The sequence below is a fragment of the Vulpes vulpes genome, unplaced genomic scaffold (assembly GCF_048418805.1).
Source record: "Vulpes vulpes isolate BD-2025 unplaced genomic scaffold, VulVul3 Bu000000626, whole genome shotgun sequence".
NCBI classification, from domain to species: domain Eukaryota; kingdom Metazoa; phylum Chordata; class Mammalia; order Carnivora; family Canidae; genus Vulpes; species Vulpes vulpes.
In genome coordinates, this window is record NW_027325669.1 from 339,330 (window position 1) to 356,164 (window position 16,835).

Here is a 16,835-nt window from a genome sequence, read left to right on the forward strand (position 1 = left end):
ATCTGCCAGCTGGAGCATACTCTTGAATCAGAAAATAAAAATAAAATTGTTTTATAAAGTGAGCATCATTCTATTTCCTTTATCTTATATTTTATTAAATCATGAATGTCATAATTTAAATATGAAGTATAAAATAAGAAAGAATGCATGTACCCTTTATAAACAAATCCAGAATGAGTGTTCTTATATGATCACTTCATTGTGATCTACCAGAAATCTACTAGATAAGGAGTATGTGTTTGACATAGATAACATTATAATATTCCTGAAAAAGGAATATAATTCTGAATTTGCAAATAATACATTTCTGCATCTGAAATTTTAAAAAAATAGTCACTTATTGATATAAATGTTTTTATGAAGAAAGATGATCTGGTGATGTGATTTTTGTCATTCTACATCAAGTAACTGCCAACTCTGATGAGATTTCTCACAATCAGAATTCCCTACAATGAATCTGGATGGCAAAATAACACAAGAAAAAATACACACACACACACACACACACACACTATACATACACAAATGCTTAGATATGATTTGTATGGAAATATTTTAGGGGTATATTAATTGTTTCAAAAGGAGAAAAACATGGGAGCTGTTCATATCTATCAATTTTCAAATAATTGAATGTAGTTAAATAATTCTGAAATTTTACTGATAGCATATGTTATGCTTACATCCTATAACTAAAAAGTTTTTATGTATTTTGTCCATCCATAGAAAAATAAGAAATATTCCAGCTTAAGAGATCTTCAACATATTTGCCACAATTAAAAGCAATCTTGGTGATGACAAGGTCAAATAATCCTTAAAACACACACACACACACACACACACACGGAAAATTGTTTCTCTTCTAAATTGAAATCATAATAATCCTTACCATGCCACATGTATTATTTTTGTATTTGTTACTGCACTAACCCAAGAATCCTCTTGTAAAAGTTTCTGGGTCACCTAGCTGTCCTTCTAAATCTCATCACATCTTTTAGGCAAAGCTCTTACCTCTATTCTAAGATTATAGTCTTTTTTTCTCCCACACATAATCTCATTTGAAGTCAATTCAGGGCAAAATAATCTCATCACTGGCCTTTTGAGTACTGTCCATCTTTGATACATCTATATTGCAAGCTACATAGAACAATTTTACATACAATTTAAAAACCTAAGAGCACCACATTTTTAAAAGGTGCAGAAGATTTATGTTCTTTCATTTTTTTTTCCCCTCTACTACTCAGGATATTTCTTGATTGGCCATATTTAAATATGGAGCACTATTCATTAGAATTAAATTGATGAGGACATTTATTTCAACTTAATAATGCTTAATATTGTTTTCACATTATATGAGATTGTACTGATGCTAATTATGGAAAGGGGAAATAAAAGAGAAATTTAAACATATTGATGTCCAGGTACATTTTTTTTTTCATTTACCTGACTCTAGGTATATAGCCTAATTTGACTTGAATAGAATTGCCAAGTAGCACAAAGGATGCAAGTTTGATTGTTTAACTTCAGTTTAAGTGAATAACATTCCAAGTTATTTGTTACATTCCAACATGGGACAGTACCTACAGTATTATTGGCTGACTTGGGAAATCATCTCTATGGTTCTCTTGACCCGCTTTCAAGATTCATTACATTGCTGTTGTAATTGTATTAACTCAAAAGTGTATTACAAATCTAGAACATGTCTTTTTGTACTCTACACACTTTCTCCTTTTTCAATGAAAGAGAAGACATGGGGCAATATAAAACCCTTATGTCTCTACTCAAAGAAAAATACGCATTTTCAAATTTGTTCTTTTTTCAATGCCATAATCATGAACAATGTAAATTTATTTTTTCCTGAAAAAAATGATTCCAGAAAAAGTTAACCTTTAATGGTTTACAAAGGGGAGACAATCACTATTTAATGCTTTTAAGTATGGTAAAGCTGAGATGACTTAATTATACCATTTATGTTAATGAGACCATTCTCTGATCACTAATTATAATCTGGTTACAAAAATAGTACCATGATGTACTTTGCTATTGTAGTATTTATCCCTTCTGTTAGGTAATTAGCATTAAGAAGAGCAACATATTGGAACACAGCAATTTAAGGTGACAAAAATTGCTGGAATAGTATCACATATAGTCCTTTGGAGATTTCTCGTAGTACTTTTAATGTAAATTTTGATGGGCTATTAGTTTTCATTAATGGTAGTTTGAGTACTTACAGAAGACAACTATGTACTATACTTAGTGCTGGGCAAACTGCCTGGATATATTTCATATATTACTGTTACTTTAATGAATAGTGTTATGGCAATTAGAAGACTGATGGCTTAGAAAATTTAGGTGGATATATTTGAAGTTCTTTGCACTAAATGACATTGCTTGGTGTACGATAAAAAGTACCTTATCCTTTTTTGAAAAGTATGATTTGAAAGGAGAATTACTTTAAATATATAGCATAATTATAGTGCATTTAAAGTAAACTGATTTCTATATATCAAATTACAGACAGAGATGCAATAGAAGTAACAATTACATCACTAGATCTTTTGCTGAAAAATAGATATAAACACAGTTTTTTAGTAAATAGAATATCTTTTGAATTTTTTTAATTGATATGTTAGCTTTTCATTACTTGTGTGTTTTTAAGCAGAACACACATAATCCAAGCATAAAAACAATAATAATTACATAAATATCTAATATAAATGCACTGATGATCATTTGTATATCTATGAGAATTAACATTTTTTTAAACCTTGAGATACAACTGGGGTTATTTTTCTGTTTTTAAAGATTCTAAATTAAAAGAACCATTTTCGGGCAGCCTGGGTGGCTCAGTGGCTTGGCCCTGCCTTCAGTCCAGGGCCTGATCCTGGAGACCCGGGATCGAGTCCCACGTCGGGCTCCCTGCATGGATGGAGCCTGCTTCTCCCTCTGCCTGTGTCTCTGCCTCTCTCTGTGTGTCTCTCATGAATAAATAAATAAAATCTTAAAAAAAACATTTTCAAGCATTATATTCCATCTTTCTTGAATGTTTTCTACTGAGTAATACCTTATAGATATATGATCTGGTACCTAGAGATCACTCTCAAAAAATGTCAGGCTGTTTTTTTGTGTTTTGGTTTTTGTAATAAGTTAATATTCTTTCTAAATACAGATCATTTTAACTAGCATAATACAATTGCATAAACATATAAATCATTAAAGCTCTTAATTTTAAAACAATTGAAATTAAAGCAACAAAGAGTTCTTCAAAGTTAAGTGTTCTAAAAAACCATAATTATTTTCTTCATATGATTAATTTTATGTTTTTTTAATTTCTATAAACATTAACCATAACAGCTTGAAATAATCATATTTACTAGAAATTTCTCTTCTTATTAAAATATATAATTATTAATAGTAACATTGTATGTAATAAATTGGAAATAAAGTAAAACACATGGGGCAGAACTAATTCCATCATCATTAAGAATTTCATAAACATGAAAGCTAAAATCTTTAGAGAAGTAAAGTTATTGTAGATTTCTACTCCTAGCTCATACTATAAGCATAAGTTAACTATATATTCTATTGTAGTAGACTACTTTAGTGGCAGCACATGAAATGTCATGTATTTTTTAAGCAGAATAAAACTTTCATGGAGGGGGAAAATAAATTAAATCACTATAGCAATAAAAAAAATAGGCTCTTCATCTAAAAGTAATAGGTGTTCAAAAATATGGTTAAACAGTCAATTTTTACTTCCTGTTCTTTTCTTCCTTACATGTTCTTCCCCCACATACCTGAATGACTCATTCCCTCACTTCCTTCAGATTTCTCCTCAACTGTCATTTTCCAGTGAAAATTGCTATGACCTCTCCACGCAAAATTGACATTTTTCTGGCGCCTTCTCCTCAGCTTAACTCTGCACTCCTTATTCTTATGCCATGGTTGAATTTTCTCCATTAGTAGCTTCCATCACCTGACAAACTTTATTTCTCCTGTGTATTTGCTTATACATTTGTTTTCTCCCCCTGGGAATATCAGTCCCTTAATGATGGATTTGTTACCTGCTGTAAGTTCTGTTGACTCTCTAGCACCTAAATTAGTGCCTGGCTCATAATAATCACTTGGCAAATTGTTGAATGAGTAAACGAGTTGAAATTGGGACAAATAAATTGCTATCTGCATTATAATACAAAATATATAAGACTAAGATATGTATAAACATAGAGACCCAAGTCCAGACTCTTTTTTTATTAAGTTACACTTAAAATAAAGAAAACAGAAAGAATCTTTTTGATAGAGGTTTCTCAACCTCAGCACTACTAGCATTTTGAGCCAAATAGTTCCTTGTTATGGAAGGCTACCCTGTGCCTTTTAAGATGTGTACCAGTATCCCTGTTTTACACCCACTAGAATGAGAGCAGCAACCTCTCATTCCAGTAGTTGTGACAATCCAAAATGTTTTCAGACATTCATTCCCAAATGTTGCCTGGGGATAAAATTGCCTTGGGTTGAGAATAACTTGCATAGTGAAAAGAGATCTAGCTTTGGGGTTAGAATTATGTTGGAATCCCTCTTTAACTTTGGACAATCTGCATTGTTTGCAGCAATAACCCTGCAGTCAGAATGTCTTCTTTGCATGGTCACCGTGTCCATTAGCACTAATATGTTTATCTTTAGAGAGTAGATGGTCTGCAAATAATAGTTAGAGGTGAGCAGTGCTGCATAATGGATAAAAATATAATTTAAAAAATATATCTGAATCTGTATTTTCAACTAAAGATATGCATGCATGTGATAAAAATTGGAGCAGTCTCTATAGCCTTTTTGAACCTAGCTGTTGCTAATTAAAAATTCATTTTGGCTAATAGTTCAAACCAATATATAGATTTATCTCATATTTAATAGCTGCACTATATTTCACTATACAGGTATTTCATGATTCACTTGGCTAGTCATTTATAATAGATAGACAGGTTTTATCCCTTGACTTTTCTAATCACAAGTAAAACTTCAAAGTATATTCTTGCATACATCCCAGTGCCCATATATCATAGTGTAACTATGTCTACAGGACAAATTCCTAGAAGAAACACAGACTTTAAAGTCTAAGAATCATGGACTAGGAAGCTTGCTACACTATTTATTAACTATGTAACCCTGGGTGATTAATTTAGGCTAGCTGAGCCTCTGGTGGGACCTGTGGAATAAGCAGTGTTAATTGTACCTGTCTCAGGAGATTGCTGTGAGAATTACATGAGGTAGGATTTTTAAATTAAATACTAGAATGCTTTATTTATTTAAACTGTCAATTAATATTATTAAATAGAATAATGCTGTTAGGCCCAGCTGTGGAAGATTACCCTGAAGAGCCTAAACCATTCCAAATACTAAAGTTTTCATTTCATTTTGGAAGTCTTTTATTTGTGGGTGTTTATGAGTATTTTATGTTCTTCTGCTGTTAAGCTGTTTAGTTTCTCTGAGAACAAACACAATCCAATATAACCCCTCTCTTCCTGCATTTCTATATGCATATGTATATATAATAAGTGCCAGAAATAATTGACTATATTTTATACATTTATCTTATTACTCATTTTTCTCTTTCCAATTTAAATCATTATATTATAAAATATTTTCTTTTAAAGTTTATTTCAATGCATCCTTAAATTCTACATTTATGATTGTGATCATTTTGCATAAACATTCATGCTTTGAAAATATATTTTGATTGCTGTGGCAGATGTTTTTGCATGTAGTTGGTCATTGTTTTATTTATTCATACATTCTATTACTACTTACTGAAATGTACTCAGTGTAAAGCATCTTGCTGTCTGTCATGAATGATGCATATATGAATAAAATGTCCCAAATTATGGAGAAGTGAGACAGATTCACACATTAGAAAAGACAGGAAAAAAATCCACTACATTAGGAAAATATAAAGGGGTCCAGAGGGGAGAAAAATCTCAAATTACATGAAGGCAAAGTTGAAATAGGCCTTGAAGGATGGCATTTCACCCATTAGGGTAGCTGATAAATATGGAAAATAGTCAAGGAACAAGAAATAGCGAGACAGAGAGAAGTAAGTAGGGCATAAATAGATACAGGGGACCTCTGTTGGATGTATCACATCTGACTGACAGGAAACAAGGGTAGAGGTGGATCACATGAACAACCAAGTTGTGACCAGGAATACTCCTCCCAGTATTGGAAACTGAACTTCAGTCAGTACCTCAGGTGAATTCCAGGGTAGTGAATGTTCACAAATCTCATTGGCCCTAAATTTCTTTTTCTGGAAGGTGAGACTAATACTGCTTTGGCTTCTAACACATCTTACTGACTCTGGGTTCCTTTATCTATAAAATGAAACTAATAATACTCTCATAACCTTTGGTGAGTGAGAAGGAGTTAAGTTGTGAGTGCTTTTCAGACCCTGAAATGTTATGGCTAAGAAGGGGGTGCCACAGCTTGTCTGAACATAGCAGATCTTGATAGTTTGGAGACTGGAGATTCAGAGTGAAAAAAGGTTAAGGGGCCATTCATTAGTCCAAACAAAAAGTTCTTAAGAATTTAGCTAGACTGTGAAAGAAAAACCAACAGACCAAACAAACAGTGAAACAAATAAAGGGGGGTTGAGCTGTCAATTATAAAGGAAGACTGTCAATCCAAGGGACAGAGAAAGGGGTTGATAAAAGATTTTTAAAAAGAAGCAAAGGAAGGACGGGTGGGAGGGAAAACTTTCACAAAAAACATGGGCTTGATTGAAACTAAGTTTTAGCCTTTTTTGCATTCAGAGGGAGAGAAATATTTGGCAAGCTTTGATTTAAAAACCAAACAAGCCAACAAAACCCTGCACTTGACAACATGTAAAGTGGACTTGCACTGTACAAAACAGGAAATTACTCCTTAAGGTGGATTATTAAAGTTAAGAATTTGTAAGTTATCAGACCTGTTCCTTGTCATACAAAGACAGCATATATGATCCCTCACACTAAATTTTACTTTGAACTTCTGAGTCCTCAGTCTAAGGACTGTAGCAAGACTAAAATGCACCACCCTCACAGCCTGTCACTTGCCATCATTTACAGTATCTCATAGGTGCCATAACAACCTGCCACGATAATTCATTTTAAGAAGTAAAGTAGAAAAAAAAAAAGGCTTTCGATGATTTCTGCATGCCAATTTTACTGAGTTGTTTGTTGTATATATATTTTTCCACATTCCTATCATTATTTATAAGGTATATTATCTATCTGAGGACAATAATAAGTATGCAAACTGAGTACTAGATATGCTTTATTTTTAATAAATCCTAACATCAGTCATTATATCAAGTAATATCTTGCTGAAAAGAATACAGATACATATAAAAAAAAAATCAGCCAAGAAAGCGTAAATGTTACTGTAGGTAAAAACTATTTTTTTTTTTTTTTTTGCCATAAGCTTAGCATTTCTTTCCTCAGGTCAGCAGGGAGACAATTGTAACTGCTTTGTTGTAGAAACTCTCCTGGGAAGATGGGAAACACCTCTTCTGCAACAACATTAACACCGTATTCATTCTTAAGCAAATAAATATGAACTTCTCTGATACTCAGATGGTTCTGGATGCATTTTAATCTGTCAGCCTTGGCTTTCCCATGACAAACTATCCATATGCTGAGACTCTCCACAGCAGCTATTATGATGACCTCAAATCTGTGAAGTGAGCCTATGAAAAGTATAATCAAATATCCGTAGGAATTCTATTTGTTAAAGCCTTCCAAGGGCTCTTGAAAGAGCAAATTAATTTATTTGGTTAACACTGACTTAAAACAAGTGTGTGCATAACCAAATAAAGAGAAGTGAAAAGCCAACTTTTTACTCAGTAAAAAGGGTTGAGTTTGATAGGAGTTGAGTTTGAGTTTGATAGGAGACTGAAAATGCACATGAAACGTGCCTTTCTCTCCTTTATTGATCCTAACAGTAGCCCCAATTCAATATCCTTCTCATATTTACATATTAAGCCTATTCAGGCAAATTGTTACTTGAAACAGATCAATAGTATGATATATTTAAACTATGATTGAGAACAGAAAAAATCAGCTGAGAGAATTTAGGTATTCATAGAAAATGCATAATTAAAGATTTTTTTTTTTTTTTTGCCTTTACCTGTGACTCAATCTTTTATTTTTAAAGAGAAGTTAGCAAGTGATTTTAAGATTAGATAGCTACTTAGATATTTATAAAAAGTAAAAGCTAGGGGATCCCTGGGTGTCTCTGCGGTTTGGTGCCTGCCTTTGGCCCAGGGCGTGATCTGGGTGCCACGTTAGCTTTTGCTTTTTTTTTTAAATATTTATTTTATTTATTTATGATAGACATAAAGAGAGAGACGCAGAGACACAGGAGGAGGGAGAAGCAGGCTCTATGCCTGGAGCCCAACGTGGGACTTGATCCCGAGTCTCCAGGATCACGCCCTGGGCTGAAGGTGGCGCTAAACCACTGAGCCACCCAGGGATCCTCTTAGGGGCTGCCCTAAAAGCTAATTCTAAGACAAGAAACCTAAGCAATTCTATATTGTAATCAGTCACTGAATTCTCAATTAAAAGTCAAAATAGAATAATTTTGCCTAACAACTAGAATAGATTCATATGAACTCTGATTAGTATAACTTCAGAATGAATATTATTTTTATTGACGATTTTTGCTGTCTCTCCTGTATTGCTTCAACTTAATCAATGATTTATTTGCAACAATTTCTTGTACCCTAGATCAACCCATTATCAATAAAATCATACAAGGTTTTTAAGACTTTGTAACTCATATGGTCAAGGCTCATATTTTTTGCAGAATAGAAAATTAAAGACTACAGTTCAGAAATTGTCCCAAATCCATAGATTTTTAGTGAACAGTAGAAATCTCAAGCACACTTTTTATTTTTTAAAAATTTTTTTTTTAATTTTTATTTATTTATGATAGTCATACAGAGAGAAAGAGAGAGGCAGAGACACAGGCGGAGGGAGAAGCAGGCTCCATGCACCGGGAGCCCGACGTGGGATTCGATCCCGGGTCTCCAGGATTGCGCCCTGGGCCAAAGGCAGGCGCCAAACCGCTGCGCCACCCAGGGATCCCTCAAGCACACTTTTTAAATTGGTAAATATAATGACCTTAATGATTTCTTATGTTACTGTTTTTTTAAGTCTATGATTTAATCACATAATAAAGATTACTTATCTATTTTGTATCTAAACACTGACTTGGTAGAGAGGCCCAGGGAAGGCTGACCCAAGATGGGCCACTTTGGCATAAAGATTATTTTGAATTAAAAGCAATCAAAACCCAGCGAATGCAGGAAAAGCTCTTTGCCTTCTACAAAACTGCCTAAATTTACATTAGAAGGGAGAGCCCCTCCCCCCCCCACCCCGTTCTAGGAAGAGAACTATTAACAGAGATTCCCCTTTACCTAAATAACTTATCTGCAATAATAGAGCAACCTGGTTTTTCTAAACCTTTCCTTTCTCCTTGTTAGTGAGCTACTTCTGCTTTGTAGCCTCAGGCCCGTCCTCCTCTCCTTAGCCCAGATAACCTCATGTTGCCTCTTTGCCTTTGGAATTTCACATCTGTGTAGATTCCTTGTACGTACACCTATTAAATTTGATTTTCTCCTGTTAATCTGTCTCATGTCAATTTGATTCTAAGTCTAGCTAGAAGGATCACAGGGCAGAGGAAGGTCTTTCTCTCAGACAACATTCAAGAAGAATCTGCCATGTTAACTTTGGACTTCTTATCTGTAAATACCATCGTAAAGATAATTTCCAAAGGTCATTTAGCACCATAAAACAAAACAAAAATTAGATGTGCAACTGAATCTCAATGAAACTACCTGCATCTTCAGTGGAGAGTAGCAAAGAACAATGAATAAAAAGCTCGTAATATGTGAGTGTGGGGTGAAGTTGTAAATTCAAGCTTATTCCCCTTATAGTACCCAGAACTCAAATTCTTGACCTAGAAAAGCTTGATAAATTACTCCCTGACACATTTTAATGGACCATATCATGATCAGCCTGTGATTAAATAAGATGCTGACCATTAAATCCACAAATGCCAAGGATTTTCAATAGAGACATACAGATTTCTTCAAGTTTGCTTATGTAGTTCTCATACCCTCACTTCTATTCTAAATCTATGGTCCATTTGCCCCTGATCCTCCCTGCCACACTCAAAAAAAAAAAAAAAAAATACAAACTACAGTAAGTTATCATCCTATTTCCTGAATTCCCTCTTATTTTCTTCAAATACCAATAATTCTTTCAGCCAGTTCATTTGCTTTATTTGTTGTGTCTTTCCTCTCAGTACCATGCATTGTTTTTTCTAACTTTCACTTCAATGTGAATACAATGTACACTTCGCTCTCAAACTGCATATGCTGACAGTGAAAAGGAATACAATGTCAAATATAATCAATACATAACCCACAAACCCTAATTTTAGTCAGTTGTTTCAACCTCATTTTCACAAGGACACTTGAGGATGAATGGTGACTTGATTAACTTAAGTTTACCTCACTGTCTCCTGCAGGCATTAACAATCAGGAAAATGCCAGCTGGACATTAGTGGCCTTAACTCCATCCTCTTCTCTCAATAATTCAAAGCCATCAGTATAAATGATGATGATCAAACCAGAGGTGAGAACTAACTGGTGTTGTCTGGGCTGAATCAAGTACATCCATCCATGGTTTTTGTGATGGTTGTTTTTGTTAGTTTCCTTGATTCATATAGTGTTAATTTTCACAACTAATCTATACAGTATGTTAGCCTGCATTTTTTTAAATATTACTACTTGCTAACATTTAAAAATTATGAGATTTTTGTTTTGTTTTGTTTTACCTGGATTTTTTGCCTTCCTTGCAAAATGAAAGATCTGGCACGACTGTTTGATGTTCTTTATGGCAAAAACAAGTGGAGTTGAGAGATGAGGCATTAGTTTTCTCTAGTTTTATCATACTTCCTGTCATTCCCGTTTGAGTCTGGATATGAAGCTTAGACTTAGTTTCTACTGACTGTCGTGTTGGAACGATTGGGTTTTATTATACCTAACACACTTTACTATTCACAATTGTTTTGATTCTATTAAATAAGTATTTGATTTTGTAATTCTGTTCATAAATGAATGAGTTCTGTAGATGGAATGAAATGTAGACTACTTATCTCTTGCTGTTTTAACAAATACCCCCAAAACTTAGTATTTTAAAACAATAAACATTTATCGTGTCACATAGTTTCTGTGGGTCAGGAGTTTGGGAGCAGGTATATGGGTCGTTCTGGCTTAGGGTCCTTCTTGATGTTGCTATAATGCATTGGCTTGGCTACAGTCATCTGAAATGTTAACTGAGATGGAGGTTCTACTTTCAAGATGACACACTCATATAGCTACTGGCTGAATGTCTCAGTTCCTTGCTGTGTGGACTTTTCCATTGGTCTGTGTGGATGACCTCATGACATGTCAGCTGGCTTTGTCCTGAGTGAGCCATCCAAGAAAGAAAGGACAAGGAGGAAGGCTCTTGCCTTTTTATGATGTTGTGTCTAAAGTCATATACCATCACATTTGTCTCATTTTATTCATGAGAAATGAGTCACTAAGTGTAACCCACATTTACGGGGACAGAAATTAAGTTGTACTTCTTGCAAGAAGTATCAAACTGTTTGTGAAGTCAAGATAGAGCAATCTTGATTTGGGGGTCTTGGACTTGGTTATATCATCAAATAATTGCTTTACTTATATCTAGGTATTACCAAATACTTTCTACTTTACCTGATCTTTCTTTTTCAAGATTTTATTTGTTTATTCATGAAATACACACAGAGAAAGAGAGGCAGAGACATAGGTAGAGGGAGAAGCAGGCTTTCTGTGGGGAGCCTGATGTAGGACTCGATCTCAGGACCCCGGGATCATGACCTGAGCCAAAGGCAGAAGCTCAACCACTGAGCCATCCAGGTGCCCCTGCTTTACCTGATCTTAATATTTCAAAGTACTTTTCAGTTTATTTTGTATATCTTATTCTAAGTAAAACTGAGAACTCTAAATAGTTATAATTTATAATCTTTGAGATTTGAAAAAATGGTAAGAAGTATCTAAAGAGATTTTCTCATTCATTTTAGGAAAACTACTTTTAAATTTTAGCAAAATACAAACTTTCAGTTAGTTATCTATTGCCGAGATAGTATACCTAGGTAGTATACTCTGGTGTGTGACCTGTAGCTTCATAGCACAATTATTTCCTTGTTTTCTAGATGTGTAATTTCAGTATTACTGTAGGCAGATAGCTTCTTAAACATTTATAGCTATAATCATCAGTAATCCCCCACATAGTAAGTTGTAAAGTTCTTCTGTTTTACTTTTGCATTGCCTTTTTTTTTTATATGACTATAATACTTAGTCTCAGCAGGAAATAGGTCATCACCCTTTATTCCATCCTCAAAGAAAATGAGTGCAGATTCCTTAAAAAAAGGGGGAGTGGGGATCTGAACAGCAGAGCAACTTCAGAGCCAAGCTAGGGAATTTTATAAAATAGAAGTTTCCCTGCTGCTTCTCTAAGGTACTGTTCTTTAAGTTTTAAACCTCTGAACTAATGATGCATTTTGATATATCCATTGAATGCATTGTTGACAATGGAGGCATTAGTAAGTTTTATTATATTAATTTTTATCTTTTAGGCTTGATCAAATTATGGTGGCAGGGAGGAGTATAGATACATGGCCTTTCACTTGCTAAAATAATTTTAATTTATGCAAAGTTGGATTCCGATGCAGTGCTGATGCCATATCAGTTTCACGGTGCTGACACAGTATAGGCATTATGATTTCTCCCAAATTATCTCTCTCCTATTTTATCAGGGAACAAAACTACCTGACTTTATTTTATTTTGCTACAAGGGATTACTGCTCCATTTTTGAGACTTTGTTTACAGCATCGAGTTCTGTAAGTTTGGTATTCATTTTCTACTAAGTGCAGGGTGGGTGGCAATCACGTTACCAGAAATAAACCTTTACAAACCTTTCTATTTTTCTATGAGGAAATGATTTTTATAGTGTATATATAAATATATATATATATATATATATACACATACATGTATATAAGTATATATATTCACTAAGAAGTCAAAGAAGTTTTTTGAAATGTTTTAACATATTTTAACATTTTTCCCTCTAATTTATTGTGTTCCTTGGCCATATTACTTGCTAGTTTGGGTTGATTTCATAAGGTATGTTAGAATTCAATTTTTGAAAACATAATGTGGGTGGTGATTTGGGGATTGTTGCAGAATTTAAACTCTGCTATTTCTACTCTGGTAATTTGAAATACATACAAATACACATAAAACAAAACTCTTGTTAATGTGGCAAAGCTGAGTAAAATAAAATAACCTTATTTTCCTTATTGCCTTGTAAGAAAATTATAAATAAATTTGTGCTTTAAAATAACCTACTTGTCAGATACAATCTGTATGTGTTAATATGTGAGTGTAACTTCTGAAAACACATAATGAAAAGAATGGAAACATCATGTTCTACAAACAATATAGGAATTGTCTAAAGACTAGAAAACAAATTGGGACATTATTAAAAATAAGCTTTTTTTTTTTTTTTTTTTTTTTTTTTTTTTTTACAATTTTAAATTCCTCCTCTGAAGAAAAACTCTTAAAAAAAAAAAAAAAAGGAAAAAGAAAAGAAAAACACTGGGGATCGCTGGATGGCTCAGCAGTTTAGCTCCTGCTTTTGGCCCAGGGCGCGATCCTGGGGTTCTGGGATCGAGTTCCACATTGGGCTCCCTGCATGGAGCCTGCTTCTCCTTCTGCCTGTGTCTCTGCCTCCCTCTCTCTGTGTGTCTCTCATGAATAAATAAATAAAATCTTAAAAAAAAAAAAACACTAATTCTAAGAAATAATTAGAAAAAAATGGTGAAAATGATAGCATGAAGACAGCCATTTAGCATGATATCATGATAGCATATTATGTCATATATCTGCAAGTGGTAAAATCCGAGAGTGCTTTAAGATCAAATTAAGTGACACTAGACTCTATCTTTGATATTTGTATAAAAATCTACTTTCTCAAAAGTTTATTCCCATACATTTCTATGTGATTCTCACAACAACTTTGTTATTAAGGCAAATATATTTATTACCTGTAATTCTCAGCTATTGAAACTGAAATATTCTTCATGATTAACAATTGATTGAAACAATCTCTTTTCTCTCTCTCTCTCACAGAATGTTGTTCAGTTTTGTTTTGAGAAGTGTCCATGTTTATATTTATATTTCAGAGACAAGTACACTGTCTACTTAAAAGATTTTAAATACATGTTAAACTGAACTGAATTTTAATTTTTTCCTACATCCCAGATTCATCCTGTTTAAATAATAATTTGCAATATCTACACCTTATTCACTTTCATTCAGATATTTTAAATCTAATTGAAATAAAAGGTGATAAAAAGCACTTTGTTTTAGTAGAGAATAAATTTTCATATCCTTCTCAATAACTATTTACTTTTAAACCTTATTATTATTATTTTTTAATTTACTTATTTATTCATTAGAGACATGGAGAGAAAGGCAGAGACACAGCCAGAGGGAGAAGCAGGCTCCATGCAAGGAGCCCGATGCAGGACTCAATCCTGGATCCTTGGATCACGCTCTAAGCTGAAGGCAGATGCTTAACCCCTGAGCCACCCAGGTGTCCCAAAACTTTATATACTAACTAACAGTCATTAGTGAAAACAAAACCAAAAATAATTAACATTCAATGTGGGAAATGACAAAAGGTGATGACTGTAGAATATTGATTTAAAAGATTAATTACCTATATAAGCATTTAGAAATATATTTGCATTGTTATTTCATAGTATTTATACATCTATATAATTATATACACATATATACACACAAATACATATATGCTATCCTGAATACCTCATATTTAGAATTGCTAATATGAAATCAGTTTTCTGATTTCCTGTAATCAAACATAACTACTGAGAGTCTATGTGGGAGATTTAATCCTGTATTGCTGACCTACCATGAATGTCAGTTTAGAGCCAGTCATTCATTAAGTAAAGCCATAGCCATCTTACCAAAAAGCATGTCTTTTTGATATCTACTCTTACATCTTTCCTAAAACACAAACCATTTTGTATTAAAACTCATATTTCAAAAATCCACTTCTAATATCAATACAGTAGAAGTTGATTATTTGTTCTTGAAAAGCCATACCTCCCTGCTAGCTTCCTAATTGGCTTACTCATCTAGAATCTTTTTTTTCCCCCAAAGACTGAACCAGAACAAATGGAAATGAGGCTCAAATTAGTAAGGCTACTCATCTCTAAAAATAAGAAAATTATTTGTGGGAGAATAATTTCATTCTTTGGTCAATGGGCCCTGTGGCCTTGTTTTTTGAATTATCTGTGTGGACCAAGCTATCCTTGATAAGCAGAAATAAGCCAGATTTGACTTTATTTTGACAAATACATGAGGCCCTTACACTTTAGAACACTGCAGTAGAACAAAGAAAATAATCATAAAATAATACAAGTCACAGGCAAGAATCAATAAAGTAAAGTAAAGTTTGTATTGCTAACAGCACAAAAGTCCCTGTTCTGGATAATCTTATAAGTATGTTTGCTAAGGTTAAAAAAAAAAAAAAAAAAGAAGAAGAGGAGGAAGAAGAAGAAGAAAAAAAAAAAACTCTCATAGAGATGTGTAATTTGAATGTGCTTCTGGTGTTAATGGAGCCTTAACTTTTCTAAGCTTTTAACAGGTCATAATTAATCAACCCCCGATCAATACCGAGCATCCTCACTATAGAACCATTGCACTTACCCATGATGGTTAGGGCTGTAGCTTTTGTTAATTCTTCTTTCATTGACTCTATTACTTCTAAATTACCACCATCCAGGTTGCATCTATTTATGGTTCCATTTCCCGAACTGATCCAATAAAGCTTGTTTTCCACGTAGTCTATCGATAGACCTGTAATTAAATTATACAACTTAAACATAACAGTAGCCATTTAAATAGTAATGTTCACCTACCACTAGATTTGAGGGGAAAAAATAAGTTGCAAGCTTAGATTTTTGTCTTTAAAAATAAGACCTGGCTAATAGGGAAATATACTGTTTTAACTATCTGTGGAACAATATACTTTTATAGGCACTTAAGCGTTATCTCTGTTGATACTCAAAACAATCTTGTGACACTGAGAGCAATGGCTGTCTTATTTCATGAATAAGAAAAATAGTACCCAGAATAGTTAAGAAATCTATTTGAGTCCATAGCTAGCAAGTGGACATTACAGAAATTTGAACAAAGTTTCAATTTCCAAATTGAATGCCTGCCCTCTTCACTACACTGCTTTGCCTCAGAAAATTTTAACACATAATACTCTTTTGGGAAACTATTATCATTGATGAAATTTTTAATCACCCCCCTTACTTTCAGTAAAATTTACTTTAGGCAGTTTTAGATTCAAGTTGCTGGTTTCAACTATTTTCAAGTAAATACAAAGGTAGAAGAATTTCAAAATATCATAATGTCACTGAAGCATGGGATTAGTTGGGCTTATTTAGGGGCTGTCATGGGGCAATAAACCATCTAGTAAGGGAACCAAGCCAAAGGCATAAGATCATTATCCTTATGTGACAGTATATCACTGTAGGTTAGCTTTATTGTATTTTACGGATAATTTCATATGTTATAGCAGTTTTCATGGTTTTCAAAGGTCTCAGAATATGTGTATTTTTATTACCAAGTGTTCTTGGTATGCTTAATTACTGGCATGTTCAGTAGGCTCAGTGTTCA

The 16,835-nt window shown here is 33.5% G+C and overlaps 1 protein-coding gene across 1 annotated transcript in view; it reads right to left on the reverse strand.

The window, feature by feature from the left end:
• The window catches only part of LOC112912724 (low-density lipoprotein receptor-related protein 1B-like), a 1,003,376-nt gene that overhangs the window by 335,995 nt on the left and 650,546 nt on the right, over positions 1–16,835 (reverse strand). Inside the window, exon 30 of the mRNA XM_072745081.1 lies at positions 15,858–16,007. Within this exon, the coding sequence (XP_072601182.1) occupies positions 15,858–16,007 (150 nt within the window). The remainder of the gene's footprint in view (positions 1–15,857; positions 16,008–16,835) is intronic.